The sequence below is a fragment of the Purpureocillium takamizusanense genome, chromosome 3 (genome assembly GCF_022605165.1).
Source record: "Purpureocillium takamizusanense chromosome 3, complete sequence".
Classification (NCBI taxonomy): domain Eukaryota; kingdom Fungi; phylum Ascomycota; class Sordariomycetes; order Hypocreales; family Ophiocordycipitaceae; genus Purpureocillium; species Purpureocillium takamizusanense.
In genome coordinates this window covers 3,222,841-3,236,239 of record NC_063070.1, presented here as the reverse complement: position 1 = coordinate 3,236,239, position 13,399 = coordinate 3,222,841, and the positions used below count along the sequence as shown (strand labels likewise).

General features: G+C 61.7%; 6 protein-coding genes across 7 annotated transcripts; 3 read left to right on the top strand and 3 right to left on the bottom strand.

The window, feature by feature from the left end:
- Nucleotides 1-727: 727 nt before the first annotated feature.
- On the top strand, nucleotides 728-2,346 carry JDV02_004584 (Cholinesterase; the record flags this gene model as incomplete). Its single annotated transcript, XM_047985814.1, has 2 exons — nucleotides 728-934; nucleotides 982-2,346. The coding sequence occupies 2 exons, from the start codon at nucleotides 728-730 to the stop codon at nucleotides 2,344-2,346; spliced, it is 1,572 nt and encodes a 523-aa protein (XP_047841791.1).
- A 926-nt stretch (nucleotides 2,347-3,272) lies between these two features.
- JDV02_004583 (uncharacterized protein) lies at nucleotides 3,273-4,048 on the top strand (the record flags this gene model as incomplete). Its single annotated transcript, XM_047985813.1, has 2 exons — nucleotides 3,273-3,353; nucleotides 3,413-4,048. 2 exons carry the CDS (start codon nucleotides 3,273-3,275, stop codon nucleotides 4,046-4,048), a joined length of 717 nt encoding a protein of 238 aa, XP_047841790.1.
- Nucleotides 4,049-4,836: 788 nt separating this feature from the next.
- JDV02_004582 (uncharacterized protein) lies at nucleotides 4,837-6,867 on the bottom strand (the record flags this gene model as incomplete). Its single annotated transcript, XM_047985812.1, has 1 exon — nucleotides 4,837-6,867. The coding sequence occupies one exon, from the start codon at nucleotides 6,865-6,867 to the stop codon at nucleotides 4,837-4,839; it is 2,031 nt and encodes a 676-aa protein (XP_047841789.1).
- A 74-nt stretch (nucleotides 6,868-6,941) lies between these two features.
- JDV02_004581 (uncharacterized protein) lies at nucleotides 6,942-7,253 on the bottom strand (the record flags this gene model as incomplete). Its single annotated transcript, XM_047985811.1, has 1 exon — nucleotides 6,942-7,253. One exon carries the CDS (start codon nucleotides 7,251-7,253, stop codon nucleotides 6,942-6,944), a length of 312 nt encoding a protein of 103 aa, XP_047841788.1.
- A 1,661-nt stretch (nucleotides 7,254-8,914) lies between these two features.
- JDV02_004580 (uncharacterized protein) lies at nucleotides 8,915-11,150 on the top strand (the record flags this gene model as incomplete). Its single annotated transcript, XM_047985810.1, has 3 exons — nucleotides 8,915-10,377; nucleotides 10,435-10,851; nucleotides 10,902-11,150. Exons 1-3 carry the CDS (start codon nucleotides 10,171-10,173, stop codon nucleotides 11,148-11,150), a joined length of 873 nt encoding a protein of 290 aa, XP_047841787.1. The 5' UTR covers nucleotides 8,915-10,170.
- On the bottom strand, nucleotides 9,095-13,234 carry JDV02_004579 (uncharacterized protein). 2 transcript variants are annotated; one of them, XM_047985808.1, is made up of 4 exons: nucleotides 12,668-13,234; nucleotides 12,305-12,587; nucleotides 11,881-12,144; nucleotides 9,095-11,690 (listed from the first exon to the last, which is right to left on the bottom strand). In XM_047985808.1, the coding sequence occupies exons 1-4, from the start codon at nucleotides 13,211-13,213 to the stop codon at nucleotides 11,296-11,298; spliced, it is 1,488 nt and encodes a 495-aa protein (XP_047841785.1). In that variant the 5' UTR covers nucleotides 13,214-13,234; the 3' UTR covers nucleotides 9,095-11,295. The 2 variants fall into 2 exon arrangements, with proteins under 2 accessions (XP_047841785.1, XP_047841786.1); XM_047985809.1 differs by lacking the exon at nucleotides 9,095-11,690 and having other exon boundaries at nucleotides 11,747-12,587.
- Nucleotides 13,235-13,399: the final 165 nt, after the last annotated feature.

Genomic DNA, 13,399 nt, shown 5'->3' with positions numbered 1-13,399 from the left:
AGTCAAAAAGAGAAGAGGTGCGTTACCATGGCGCCCAACACCAACAGAGGAATCCCGCGCCTGGTGAACGGGCCTCACCTGGTTAGTGTATTGCACTCACCGCCTACTCTAATATAGCGATATATGTCCATGGCCCGGCGTTGACTGTGTGCATGGAGTACTTTTGTTAAGTCAGCTCGTTTAGAAAATGCTGCTTCGAAGACATCTTCTGGGCCACTACCCACATCCTCACGTCCTCGAAGTTTCGGCACGTATGCGTTGTCTTCATGTTTACCTGCCACATTCGTTGGTGCTCATTCCAAGTCCAATTCCAAGATCACTGGCGCACATGATCCCTTGACGGAGACGATCAATGCAGTGATCTAATGGACTCACAATAAACTGCGTCAGCTACTCGGTCTTATAAGTTCTCCCTAATAATGTTAATCTTACCGTGGTGGATGGATATAGTAGCCCCGTTTTGCATCCGGACGCGGGGGTGGGGGTGCCTGACTGCCTGACCACTCAACATCGTCCTGCATGCCAGATTGGGGAAGAAGGAGACCGGACATTCATAACCCCGCCACCACCCGCCGACCAGGGTCCTCGCTGCTCAGTGCTCACGCGGACCCCGCAACGTCGGGAACCAGAACAAACTCCGAGATCAGCAGATGGATCGAGTACAAAGCACGGCTCGAAGGCAGCATCAACCCGTGGGTTGGCTAGTGCATGCCTCCATCGCGCCGTCATGAAGCTGACGGCCTTCATCCTTGTTCCGGTCGCCGCGGCCATCAAGCCACTGGTCGACCTTGGGTACGCCAAGTATCAAGGCACAGACAATGGCGGCGTGAGTCAATGGCTGGGCATCAGATACGCTGCACCGCCAGTTGGGCGACTTCGATTCACCAAGCCAGCGGACCCGATCGTTGAAGGCAAAGTTCAGCAGGCGAACAAGGTATGTGACCGCGGCCCGCTGCCGAGTCCCGCGCTTACATCAGGCAGCACGGCTTGATTTGCCTGGGTACGGACCAGCCGCCGACAGACGACACGTTCAAGGCGCAATCGGAGGACTGCTTGTTCCTCGACGTGTATGCGCCATCCAACGCAACTGCAGAGTCCAAACTGCCCGTCTTCGTCTTCATCCAGGGCGGTGGCTTCGTGTCCAATAGCAACAGCAACTACAACGGCGGCGGCCTGGTTGCGGCCGGCGACCACGGCCTCATCGTGGTCACATTCAACTACCGCGTCGGCGCCTACGGATTCTTGACTGATGGCAACCGTGCTACGCCGAACAACGGGCTCTGGGATCAGGTCAAGGCTCTGGAGTGGGTGCGGAAGCACATTGCCAAGTTTGGCGGCGACCCAAAACACGTCGTTATCGGTGGAGACTCGGCGGGCGCGGCGAGCGTCTCGTACCACTTGACGCGGGGCGGCGGACGGGACTACGACCTGTTTGTCGGGGCGGCTGCCGAGTCGGTGTCTTTCTCGACAGTCCTGACGACGAGAGAATCGCAGTACCTGTATGACGGGTTTGCAGTGCGGGCTGGCTGCGCTACCAAAGACAGCCTGCAGTGCCTGCGGAGCAAGTCGACCAAGGAGCTCCAGGAGGCCAACGTCAACGTGCAACCTCTGCCCGGCGCGCAGGACCCTCAACTGTTTGCGTGGAACCCAGTCATTGACGGCGACTTTATCACCGAGCTTCCATATGACGCGTACAAGAAAGGGCACTTTATACGGGTTCCGGTTATCATCGGCGACGACACAAACGGCGGGACGAGCTTTGCCCCAAGGGACACGACGACCCTGCCAGAGATGAACACGTTCCTCCGCAATCAATTCCCTCTACTTACCCCATCCGACCTCGAGACCATCGACGCGCTGTATCCCAACGCAAACGACACCTGCCCTCACATCGGCTGCCGCTGGAGGCAAGTCAGTGACGCCTACGGCCAGATGCGGTACACGTGTCCCGGCTTGTACATCAGCCAGCAGTACGCATCTCGGCACTCGTCGTCGTCGTGGGCGTACCGCTGGAACGTGGAGGATCCGGAGCAGGTTGCGCAGGGCCTGGGCGTGCCGCACACCGTCGAGGTACACGCCATATTCGGGCCCTCGAATACCAAGGGCGCGCCCGCAAGCTACAGTGGCAGCAACGCGCATGCCGTCACGGTGGCGCAGGGCTACTGGTCGAGCTTCATCCGCACTCTGAATCCCAACACACATCGCGCGCAGGGTTCTGCTGAATGGACGGAGCGCGGCCGGCTTGTGGTCAACACGGGTGGTCGCACAGAGATGGAGGACCTTTCTTGGGGGCTGCAACGGGCTTGCCGATTCTTTGCGGATATTGGGCCGAGGATCAAGCAGTGAGCCGCACGTTTTCTCGGTATATTTTGATGGTTGTCTACTAGAGTTCACCGCGACGTATAACTTGATGGACTCAAACCGACATGGGATGAAACACTGCTTGTTCAATGGTGCCGGGCACGACTGTGTTCCCCCTTTAGTAACAGCTCATAGAATTTTCATGGCCTCATCTGCATCCCGCGTCCTCCAAGTTTGTTGTGCCATTCTGGCCCGGGTCCTTGGCCTGCTCCTGTTCAGGCCAGCTGTTGGCATTCCCCCCTGCTATTGGTCTCCGTGCAAGCACTGGTCAGCATCACCAAAACCAGTTGTGAGCCCGCCTCGGCTGGTCTGCCTACTTCCAAGGGCGCCGAGCCCGCTGATTCACGGACAGTATCCGGCACCGGAAGCCATCACGCTACCTCCATAGAGCTGCCCGAACGCGTCCTTCACGTGTTCAGCAGCACATGGACGACCTTGCCACGAGGTTAAAATGGTTCCCATAGCAATTTGAATGGTCATGTGATGGGTTCTCGAGGTCGGCAAGTGTTCGTTCGCTCCTTCCTCGTCTGCCCAGCTAGGGTTTTTCTAGGCTGTGTCGCGCGCACACACAAGACGCGCGCACACAACACGCCCACTCGCAACTACACCAAAGCCATCATCGTCTTCCAAGCGGTTGGCTTCGTTGTGCATTCTGCACTCACCACTGTCGTTTTATCGCCAGGTCCCCAACACTGGCATAATGCCCTCTCGTCGCTCTCGCCGGGGCGGCCTCGCGGGAGCTTCGGGCTTCGGACGGCAAGACAGCCACATTTCCATACCTGCTGAAGAATTTGTTGTCGGTCTTTTCGGTGGCCATTTCTTCCGAGGAGATAATCATGCGCACGGGCAATCTTGGGCCTCGGGGGTTAGTGGGGGACCTGGGCATCGCGGTGGAGGCGGCTATGGCAACCATGGCGGTCGCTATCGTCGGCGTCGCCGCCGTCGCGGCGGCCGCGGCCGTCGCCGCCGGGGCGGTCTTCTTAATGCTACGGGTACGGGCTCAGACCAGTCGCTTGCGTTGATACCTACTGATCAAGGCGCCGCTCCAGAGGATCAAGACACCTTCTGGCGAGAGACGGAACCGCAACTGCAACTGGATCAGCAGCGAGGGGGGGACAGCACGCCCCTGGCAAACCCCAGTACGGCTCATCCCGAAATCCCATACAACACGGCACCAACGAGCCATCAAAGCCCAGCATCGTCACCGAGCGACACCCCGCCTTCCTCCGCCCCCTGCGGCGTGTGCAACCAGGAAACTCACGTTGCCCGCGAGTGCATCAGGGCCAACGCCGACGGCCTGCTCGCCGCATGCACGCTCTGCAACTCCACGGACCACCTGATCGACGAGTGCCACAAATGGCTCCAGCTGAGCTTCGAGGGCCAGTTTCGGGTGTGCTTCACGGAGCGGGCCAAGCTCCCGCAGCTGCTCATGAAGAATATGAATGACGCGTATGCCCTCATCGACGCGTGGTGGAGGACTGGACGACCGCTGCCCCGAGATTTTCCCTGGTCTGGGGGGTTTGTCAAGAAGCTTCGAGAAGAGAAGCGTTGGAACTTGGCCGTTCAATGCTACGAAGGGCCTTTTCGCTTCGACGCGTCCGGAAACGAAGTCGACCAAGGACGCACAAGGGAAGTCGGCATCGCAATGCTCTCGCAGCGGATAGGTCCGCAGCCTTTCACGACTTGAGGCGATGGCAGAGCCCGAAACAGACGCAAAAAGTCATCAGAAAATGGTTGACTATGGTTAACAACGTCGCGCGTGCGGAAAGAGATACCACTCAGGTTGATACAGTCTGGGAAATGAGAGTCATGGTTTCAGGGGTATAGTACGTCAGTTGGTGGCTAGGCCTGGTGGTGGGTGTCATATTGTCATTACTGTGCTTCATCACGACTAGCTCGCCTCTCAAAACCATTCTCACACATTTCCTACCCGCACCATGCATTGCTTTAACCACGACCATCGTCGCTAACAGGACCTACAGAAGAATCACCAAAATACAACCACTATTGACAGCTCACCGTAGCGTACAGCTATAGTTTGTTAGTGCATTGCTGACTGCCTTCACGGTACAGAATGCGCAAAGTATGGACTCGCCGCCCCGTTGGCAGCTCTCCCCGCAGACGCCGTGGCAACAACATTCCACTGCGCATTGCACACGCGGCACCGTACAGGATAGGCGGCCAGCGTCTAGAAATAGTGATGCGCGCCTCTTCCGCGCGCCACGCACGACAATAGCTACGTGCGGGAGCCGGACAATGGGGCGGATGCCGCTGCCTCGACGTCCCCGGACCCGTGGCCATGGCCTTGTGACGGCGACGCGCCGGAAGCAGCCATCCGTGGCGTCGAAGTCGGACTGACAATCGAAGTATCGAGTACATTTGCATTTTGTGGTTTATTCAATTTTTTTCGATTCGTCTGTATTTTTTACAATTTTTTAAGTTGGGCAAGACGGCGTGTCTGTGCCGTGACAGCCTTTAACCCGGCCCCAATCTCTTGTACTTGCGCGGGTCCTTTCTGCTCATGGTGCGCTGGTCCCTGGTTCCTTTGCCGCCCTCCCAGAAGCCCCTGCCGCGCTTGCCGATGACGCTACGGCCGCAAAACGTGCACGAGTCGACGGCGTAGTTTTGCTCACGGCTGCAGAAGCCGCAGATCATGCGGTTGGCCCACTCATTCATGTGGTCCTCGGCGGCGTCGTGGCAGCGGTCGCAGGGGTGAACACGGCTGCAGCACGAGAATCGGAACCAGCGAAACGACTTGCGGTAGTGGGCGCAGGCGCCGCGGTCCGGGAGCGGCTCCCCCGCGTGGAGGCCGAGCTTCTCGACGCGGCGCCGGGGGCCCATGGTGGGCGGGGCCCGCGAGCCGGGGGTGATGAAGAGGAACTTGACCTCCGGCACCTTGAAGGTAAACTTGCCGTGGCACTCGCGGCACACGTTTGTCGTAGTCTCGCCACGGACGGAGACGAGCCCCTGGCAGGGCGTCGAGCAGCGCGAGCACGTCGGCACGAAGGTGCTGGGGAGCATATCGGCGACGCGGCATCCGGACAGGTCGATGAATCCGGCGCGCGTCGAGTTTTGGTGGACGAGCTGCTGGCGGAAGAGGGCCGCGAGCTGGGTGCCGCACTTGCTGCAGCTGCCCTTCTTCTCGACGCCGGGCTTGAGGCCCGTCATGTCGTTGGGGGTCCTGCAGCGCTCGCACTTGACGGTGAGGCTCAGAAGGGAGACCTGGAGGACCTCGATGCCGTGGAGCTCAACATACGGAAAGGAAATCATGGTGCCGCGCTCGGGCGTGTCCGTGGCCGCTGCCGTGGCCGCCTCGGCGGGTTCTTCGGGGAGTGCCGCGCCGCCGTCGTCTGACGACTCCTCCGTATCCTCGTCCTCATCCGAGTCTCTGTCCCATTCAGGTGGCCGCGGGATGACCTTGATGTGCGTGTTCTCCGTCTCTTGAGGCTTTTGCTGTGCCTCTTGCTGCACCCTTTCCGCTGCTCTCGCCGCCTCCCGCTCCGCCTCCTGCTCCGCCTCCTTTTGCGCCTCGGCTTCCTGGGCCTTTTTGGCCAGTCTCGCCTGCTTGTCGAGTGTGTGGAGGTTTTGGGCGAGGTAGTTGACGTGGCTCATGAGGGACATGCTCTTTTGCGACGCGGCGCGCTGCGTAAACAGCTCTTCCACGGGCTCCGCGTCGGCGGCGTCAGCCTCGTTGAGCTGCACGCGCAGGTCCTGCAGGGGATACAGGAGCGGCACGATGAGGTGCAGGCTGTTGACCGAGTGCAGGCCGGGGGGTAGCTCGTCGCGGCGCTTGGGCTCGATGGGGAGCGTGAAGACGACGCCGTCGGGAGATCGGCGGAACCGGGGCAGCCTACCCATGCGTGCCTCGAGCTGGCGCACCTCTTGCGCGCGCCGGGCCTTGGCCTCGGCGGTCTGCTCCCTCGTATATGTGGGTTCGGGCTTGTAGGGCGGCGGCTTGGGCCTCGCGGCGAGTTGCTGCGGTTGCGGTTGCGGTTGCGCCGGGGAGGGGACCCCGGCGTGCTCCGCATCGAGGTGGCGCGTGTCCTTTACGGGCACGAGCTTGACCGTCTCGGCCTTTTGCTCCGAGAGGAAGCTTTCGAGGTTCTTGTCGAGCGCGTTGACCAGGGCCAGCAACGTCGATGTCCGCCTCTCGGCCAGGCGCTCCCACCCGCGTTCGACGTTGATGGCGAAGCCGCGGGGCATGTCGCTATTTCGCACGCGCAGCTGGGGTCTCGCCTCGGGGTATGCGTCGGGCACGCGCAGGTCGCACTCGAGATGCGCCAGCTCAAAGGGGAAGTCGGGGTCTGACGGGACAAGCTTGAAGACGAGCGAGGTGGCGCCGCCGACAGCCGTTTCGCGGGGTGAGAAGCGGCGGCGCAGCTGGGCGAGCTGGTACCCGCGCGGGTCCTGCGCCTGCGATTCGGGAACTGGGCGGGGGACGATGCGCGAAGACGACGGCTCCGCGACCACTTGCCTGGTCCGCCCGGTGTGCTTTAAGGAGATCATTGATTTGATAGGTGCGCTGGTCGGATGCAAGTGCAAGGAAATGCTGCGTGAATGGGACAAGGACCGAATGCGGTTCAAGGCGGGCGCTGAAGGAAAGTCGTGAGCTGAGAACTTGAGGTGAGCTGGGCGACAGAAGCTGAGGCCGTGTCGTCGGTTTTGAGTGACGTCGTGGCAGCAGCGTCGTTGGTGGGGCAGGCGCTATTCTCTTCTGGGGAGCGATGGCTCATAATTACTGCCTGTGACTCAGAAGCGAAACCAGTCATCGAAAGAGATTGCCTCCAGTTTGTCCGGAATTGCTGGCGTCTGGTGAGGTTGAAGGTTGTCGGGACGTGTTTGCGGCGCGGGTTTGCAGTGGCAAGGAGTCGGCTCGACTCATTCCCGGTCATCCCAGTGTGCTTCCAGCGGTAACAACAGCGTGGGTCTGAAGCAATCGCGAGTCCATGTCTCGACCTGCTTCGACGGCGTGCAATTGGGCCAGCGTGTTACCCACGTGCTATCAATCACAACGTCCGCTTACACTGTGCCGTGCGCGGCCAGACAAGGCATCACGCATATCCCAAGACAGGAACCGATACGAGTTGCTCGGCGGGCGAATGCTCTCGCCATTCGCAAGCCCGTGACTCCCGTGACACGGCTTTCCAGTATCGGCCACCCATTGCTCTCGCTGGATTGCCTATCTAAGTCATCCTCTCTTGGTAGACGCTGCAACACCGATGGTCAAATCGCCCGACAATCGCACGCCGCCGCGAGGTGCGGCCCGGGTGACAGGACAGCGATCCGGGGTCGCACGGCAGCGATACCGAGCCGCGAGACGACGGGCAAGCCAGTGACGCTCGCAGTGAATGAATCGCGGCGCCGACGTCGTAGCACGCGCGCAAGCCGGACGCCGGCTGTCGCATGCGTGTCTCTACTGTGCCTTTGCAGACTGGACGGGACTGTGGCCAGCGATGGCGGACAGCGGCATGGACGCAGGTCCGTGATTGGCATGTCACCGGTGCATCGTTGCTGTGTTCGCGATGCCGACTGGAGCTGAGGCGGTGATGGGCTATCAACCAGAGTTCGCGGCAGGCCGGGCGAGAGCTCAGTGACACCGCACCGTGACGGGCAGTCCGGACAGTTTGAGGGCGTCTTTGGCGTCCGGGCGCTAATGCCGCAACGCAGTTCTAGCAGCTGGTCGTCGGCCTCCGCATCGACGGCGCGCGCGCCCACATGTCAAATCCAGTTCGTGTTGCGCGCCAGTGCATACATTAGCGGATGCCACGTACGCGGCCGTAGTCTTTCGATGGGCCGCGAACGCAACGGCTGACCGGATGGCCGTAAGTAAGGCCGACGACATAGGCTACGAGGGACAAGGCCTTGGTAGACAAGGTCTCGCGTGAATCCATCCGGAGGCATCTGGTGAGCTCCCCCAGGCGACGAGCGGCGTGCGAATGTGATAGCCCGGCAGCGAGCGCGGTGCCACGCGGGCGCTGCGAGGGGCGACGCCTCACCGTCGCCGGAGCACGGGAGACGGGACGGGAGGCGGCCCGTCTGGCGGCGGCCGGGGGGCGTGGCTGGCTGCTCACTCAGCCAGCGCGACACGACAGACGGTCAGCTCGAGGCAGGTGTTTTGCCACGGGCGTGGGTGCCGCATGCAGGAGGAGGGTGGGAGTCGAGTGCCAGCTCAGCAACCATCTGGCAGATGACCACGCAGATGCAGCCGGCGGGGCGGTGAGCCTGGAGTACGGACGAGGCGACTGGGGGGGGAGAGAAATAAAGGGATAAAATGAATTCTTGAATTTTTCGAATTGTTGCAGCGTCGTATTCGTAGCCCATGGGGCACCGTTTTAAACGGAGGAGCTGATGGTGGTGGTGGTGGTGGCGGTGATGGCGATGAGGAGGTTGAAGTGGTTGGTGCTTTTGAGTCGCGCCTGCCTGGCCCGTCAGCCTGTGTGTGTCTCACAGGGCAGTTGCGAATGGCATGCCTTCCAGGTTCGGCTCCATGCCATGCTGACAGACAACCTATGACTGCGTCGACAACGCAACTCTTACACGTTGCAACCTCTTCGCATCATCAACGGCTCTTGTTTCACGCAGCGATCAGACAGACCTCGCGCCCTGCCGCGACAGCCGGCGTCGCTTTTCCACGTCGCTGTCTGCAACATACGGTTCCGGCTCGACGCAGAGTCATCAAGACAACCGACCGCAACGACAACCAACAGCCGTCAAGACACTCGAGCGCAGTCAACTCCAGTCAGCCCCGATGGACTGTCTGCATGCAGCCCGCTTGGCAAGATGAAACTGACTTGATTGACCTTTTCGTCACCCTGCAGCTGCGCCCGCGACGCGCCTGGAGTCTCGATAGAGCTGCTGGTCGGGTTGCTTCGCCGCGTTGCAGTTCCGGGATACCCCGGCTACCCTATACGCACCTATTTCAAGCGCCTCTTGCAGACGAGCTTCACATGCCTCGGTGCGTGCCATCATCGCCATGCAGCGTTTGCCACCGCCTTTATTATCGACGTCGACATGGCCTCTGTCCACAGGCCTGCACCGACGGCCCCCAAAAAGCTTGCCCGCGACCTCAGCCTTATCAGCCGCAATAACGGGCGGGCCGATTGACGCGAACACTCTCACCAGGGGTGTCGGCGGGCGGGTAGCATCCAAATTGGCGTGTAATAAGCAGTGCGTCGCATCCACTGCTGACCCGTTGTCAGTGTGGGCTCGTTTTCCCTTTCGGCTCCGGTCTCACGGCCAGGCACACCGGGATGCCCAGTGCTCCACGCTGGCGTGTGTCTAGCCGACCGCATTCGAGATTGATTGATTCCCACGGAAGAGCTTGCACGTGCTCGAGCCGCCGCATTTCCAGGCTGAGTCATTCAGTGCATCATGCTCAGGGGCGCGACGCGTGTCGTTCCGCAACGCCGTTAGAGATTTAGGGCTGTCGCCATGGTGGAGTGACGAGTCGCTGATTGGCCCGTCGCATCCATCGGATTCACCGCGTATTCACCGCGTCACGAACCCACGCCATGCCGAAACGGGCAAACGAGCTGGCTTCACTTTGACGATGCCGTTGCCCCTGAGCGGTTCAGATGGATCATGGCGGTCGTGGCTATGCTAGCGCTGCGCGGCTTGCATTGAACCCGATCGGTCCAGACGCGGAATAGGCAAACGAGTTGTGTCTCGGGCAGGTTAGTCGACCATGGCCGCGAAGCATGGCGCGCGAAGCAAGGCAGTCGTGGCCGATATAAAGCTGGACGACGGGCTTGTCGCAATCAAGCATCAATCAACTCTCCATTGACTTTCACCTACGATTAAACCGACACAATGTCTACGGATGTTTGGATGTACAATCCCTCGCTTGCGCTCGCCATCCTCGGCAGCGCCGTGTATGGAGTCCTCTTCATCGCCATCACCTACCTGACGTGGGTACGCTATCGATCATGGTACTTTTCCGTCGTGGTAATCGGCGCCGCTATCGAGGTAGCTGGCTACGTCTTGCGCGCCTACTCGGCGAACCACCGCTCTGAGCTGGTACGTCCATGGCGTCGGACAGACGACACTGGCGCTCCTCGCTGACGATGGATGTAGTCTCCGTTTGTCATGACGCTCACGTTTACGGTGCTCGCGCCCGTCTTGATCGCGGCCGGCAACTACCTCCTCATCAGCCGCCTCATCCGCGCCGTCCTTCCTCCCGCGCGCCACCGCATTCTCGGCGTGCCGGGCCGGCGGCTGACGCCCATCTTCGTCGCGTGTGACGTGGTCGCCTTTCTCGTCCAGGGCAACGGCTCCGGCATCGCCAGCAGCGACAACTGGACAGGCTCGACGGAGCGCATCGGCCGGAACGTGCTCATTGGCGGCCTCGTGTTCCAGCTCGTCTCGTTTGGCCTCTTCCTCTGCGTGTTCGGCCGCTTCCACGTGCTGGCCAACCGGGAGACGGCGCCGGACGCGCCGCAGGGATGGAGGTTCGTTTTGCGCGCTGTCTACGTGTCGAGCGCTCTCATCATGGTACGTCACCTGCCCGGGCTGCTGGGCCACGCCCCAACTGACGCCGACAGATCCGCACCATCTACCGCGTGTGCGAGTTCGGCGAGGGCATGAACGGCTATGCCTTCCGCACCGAGTGGCTGTTCTGGGTGTTCGAGGCGCTGCCCATGGTCGGGGCCATTGGCGTCTTCTGCATCTGGCACCCGAGCCGATACCTGGGCAAGGATGGCGCGGCTCCCAAGAAGGTGGCGTCGGACGAGGAGGTGGCGCTCAAAAGTCGACGCTGGTGGCGACGTTCCAAGGCGGAGGGACGGTCTTGAATGGATAATCGAAGGGATGGCCTTGAATAGAGGATCGCGGGGAATGTCTTGAATAGAGGATCGGAGGGACGGTCTTGAATTGGGGATGGAAGCCGGCCGAGGCCAATATATCTAGAGCTGTTGGGAGTCATGCAAAGGCGTGTAATTATTGTACGAATTGCTCCGCGCACTCTAGTCGCGGCATCTTGGCGCCTCCCTCCCGCCAGAAACTCGTGTCAACGTCGAAGAGGCTCATGAGGCCACGCGCAAACCGCGCCGGCCAGTCGCCGTAGGGCCGCAGCTCGGGCGGCAAGCTGGCATAAATGTCGCCGACCCAGACGCAGACCATGACGTTGCGCGAGTCGTAGCGATGCAGGCCCGCGGGGGGCTCGGACCGCCGCTCGTCGGCACCCTCGACGCGCCCGGCCATGACGCAGTCCAGCACCAGCATGTGCGCGATGACGAGGCGCGCCGTGTCGTTGCGCGGGTCCACGAACGAGGCGTACTCGTCGGCCGTGAGCTGGCCGAGCTGCTCGTACAGAAACGTGCTCTGGCGGTAGCCTGCAAGACCGGGGCTGTCAGCGAGGACGACGCGCCGTCCGGGGGGCGGTTGGGGAGGCTGACAAGAAGCGGGAAGGGAGGGGGGCAAAGTGGAGATCCAGGGAGGAGGAGGGCAGAGTGGAGGTCCAGGGAGGAGGGCAAAGAGGACGTCTAGGGAGGAGGGCAAAGGGGGAGGGACAAGGCTACTCACTCTCGGCCATGTCGGAATTAAAAGACCTGGCGATGCGGCGCATCATGGCCAGGTACCGGACCTCGGCGACGCTCTGGCACATGCGGCCCAGGCGCTCGAGGCTCGCGCAGAAGCCGTCGACGAGCGCCCCGTCGAGGAAGTGGTGCTGCGTCGGCGTCCCGCGCGCGACGACCTCGACGGCGCGCTCGACGTAGTTGTCGCGCTCAAACGTGCGGAACGCAGAGGAGCGGAACTCGTTGCCCACGAGGGATCCCACGAGGAAGCCTAAAAGCTGGCAGTGTCAGAAGCCGTGTGTGTGCGGGGGGGTAAACAGTATCAAACCACAGCGGCGGCGCGCCAACGAACGAACGAACGAAGGAAAACAGAAGGAGAGACGGGGATCAAGGAACAGTAGCAGCGTCGGCAGCGGTGGGGGAGCACGTACACCCCCGCGTCATGGTGAGAAAGTCGTACAGCCCGTCGGGCATGTGCGCAGCCTGGTACGTCAGCGACAGGATGGCGGCGAAGGCGGCGTCGATGTCGGCGGTCGCGTGCGGGCCGCGGGCGAGGAACTCGTTGAGGAGCTTGATGGCGGCGACGCGGTGCCGCAGCGCGTCCTGGACGTGGCTCCTCGATGACGACGACGATGATGATGGCGATGGCGACGGCACGAGCAGGCTGAGGTGCGAGGCGCCGAGCCCCAGCATGGCGTGTACCAAAAACTCGTACTGCCGGGGAGCGCCGTAACGCCTCATGTTAGAACAGGGGCTGTAGGAGGAGCACAGAAAGAAGGGAAGGCCTCACTCACCTCGTGGGACATTTGCGAGACGAGCTGCCAGACGGACCAGCCGCCGATGGGCAGCGGCGGGTACGCGCAGAGGAGAAAGTGCTGGAAGAAGCGCAGGTCCGCCATGTCGAACCGGCCTCCACCGCCGCTAGAGTATGTCGGCACCACGGCTGCGGACGGGAGGCGAGCCGGAGCCGGGACCGGAGCCATGACGGGCCCCGTCGTCTTGCTCCCGGCCGCCGCCTCCGCCGCCGTCGCCGAGCAGGAGCGGCGGGAGGAGGAGGAGGAGTAGCAGTACTCGCATATGAGCCCCAGACGCCGGCACGGACCGCACTCGGGACTCGCCTCGTCGCATTTGACCTTGCGGCGCTTGCAGTTGGGACACCCGGCGCGCGACTTGGTGTGGCCCTTGCGGGGGATCGGGCGGCGACGGGACGGCCGGTCCGGCGTCGATGCGGAGCTGCTGCTGGCGGCGGCGGTGGTGGTGCTACTGTTGAGCATGCTGCGGGCGAGAGAGTGAGGGTGAGAGTGAGTGTGGTGGATGGGTTGATGTTGTTTGAGTCCCATGTGAGTGAGCCAGCCATAGAGCCATAGGGCTGATGATGTAACGTTCTGTACGGAGGACGCTTTCAAAAGTCCTGTCCCGGCAGGGGGGGGGCTGACAGGGGTCATGTGATAGGGGCTCGGGCCACAATAAGGGCGGGGACGATGCCACGCGTTTTCTTAGGCATTATTCCCCTCCCAATTCGACCC

What these genes read in the sequence shown, in the direction of transcription:
- JDV02_004579 (XM_047985808.1), bottom strand. Translation starts at nt 13,213, where the DNA reads ATGGGACTCAAACAACATCAACCCATCCACCACACTCACTCTCACCCT. An exon ending in TCTCGCAAATGTCCCACGAG is followed by an intron (nt 12,588 to 12,667) that starts GTGAGTGAGGCC and finishes GCTCCCCGGCAG; the next exon opens with TACGAGTTTTTGGTACACGC. An exon ending in TAATTCCGACATGGCCGAGA is followed by an intron (nt 11,691 to 11,880) that starts GTGAGTAGCCTT and finishes CCGGTCTTGCAG; the next exon opens with GCTACCGCCAGAGCACGTTT.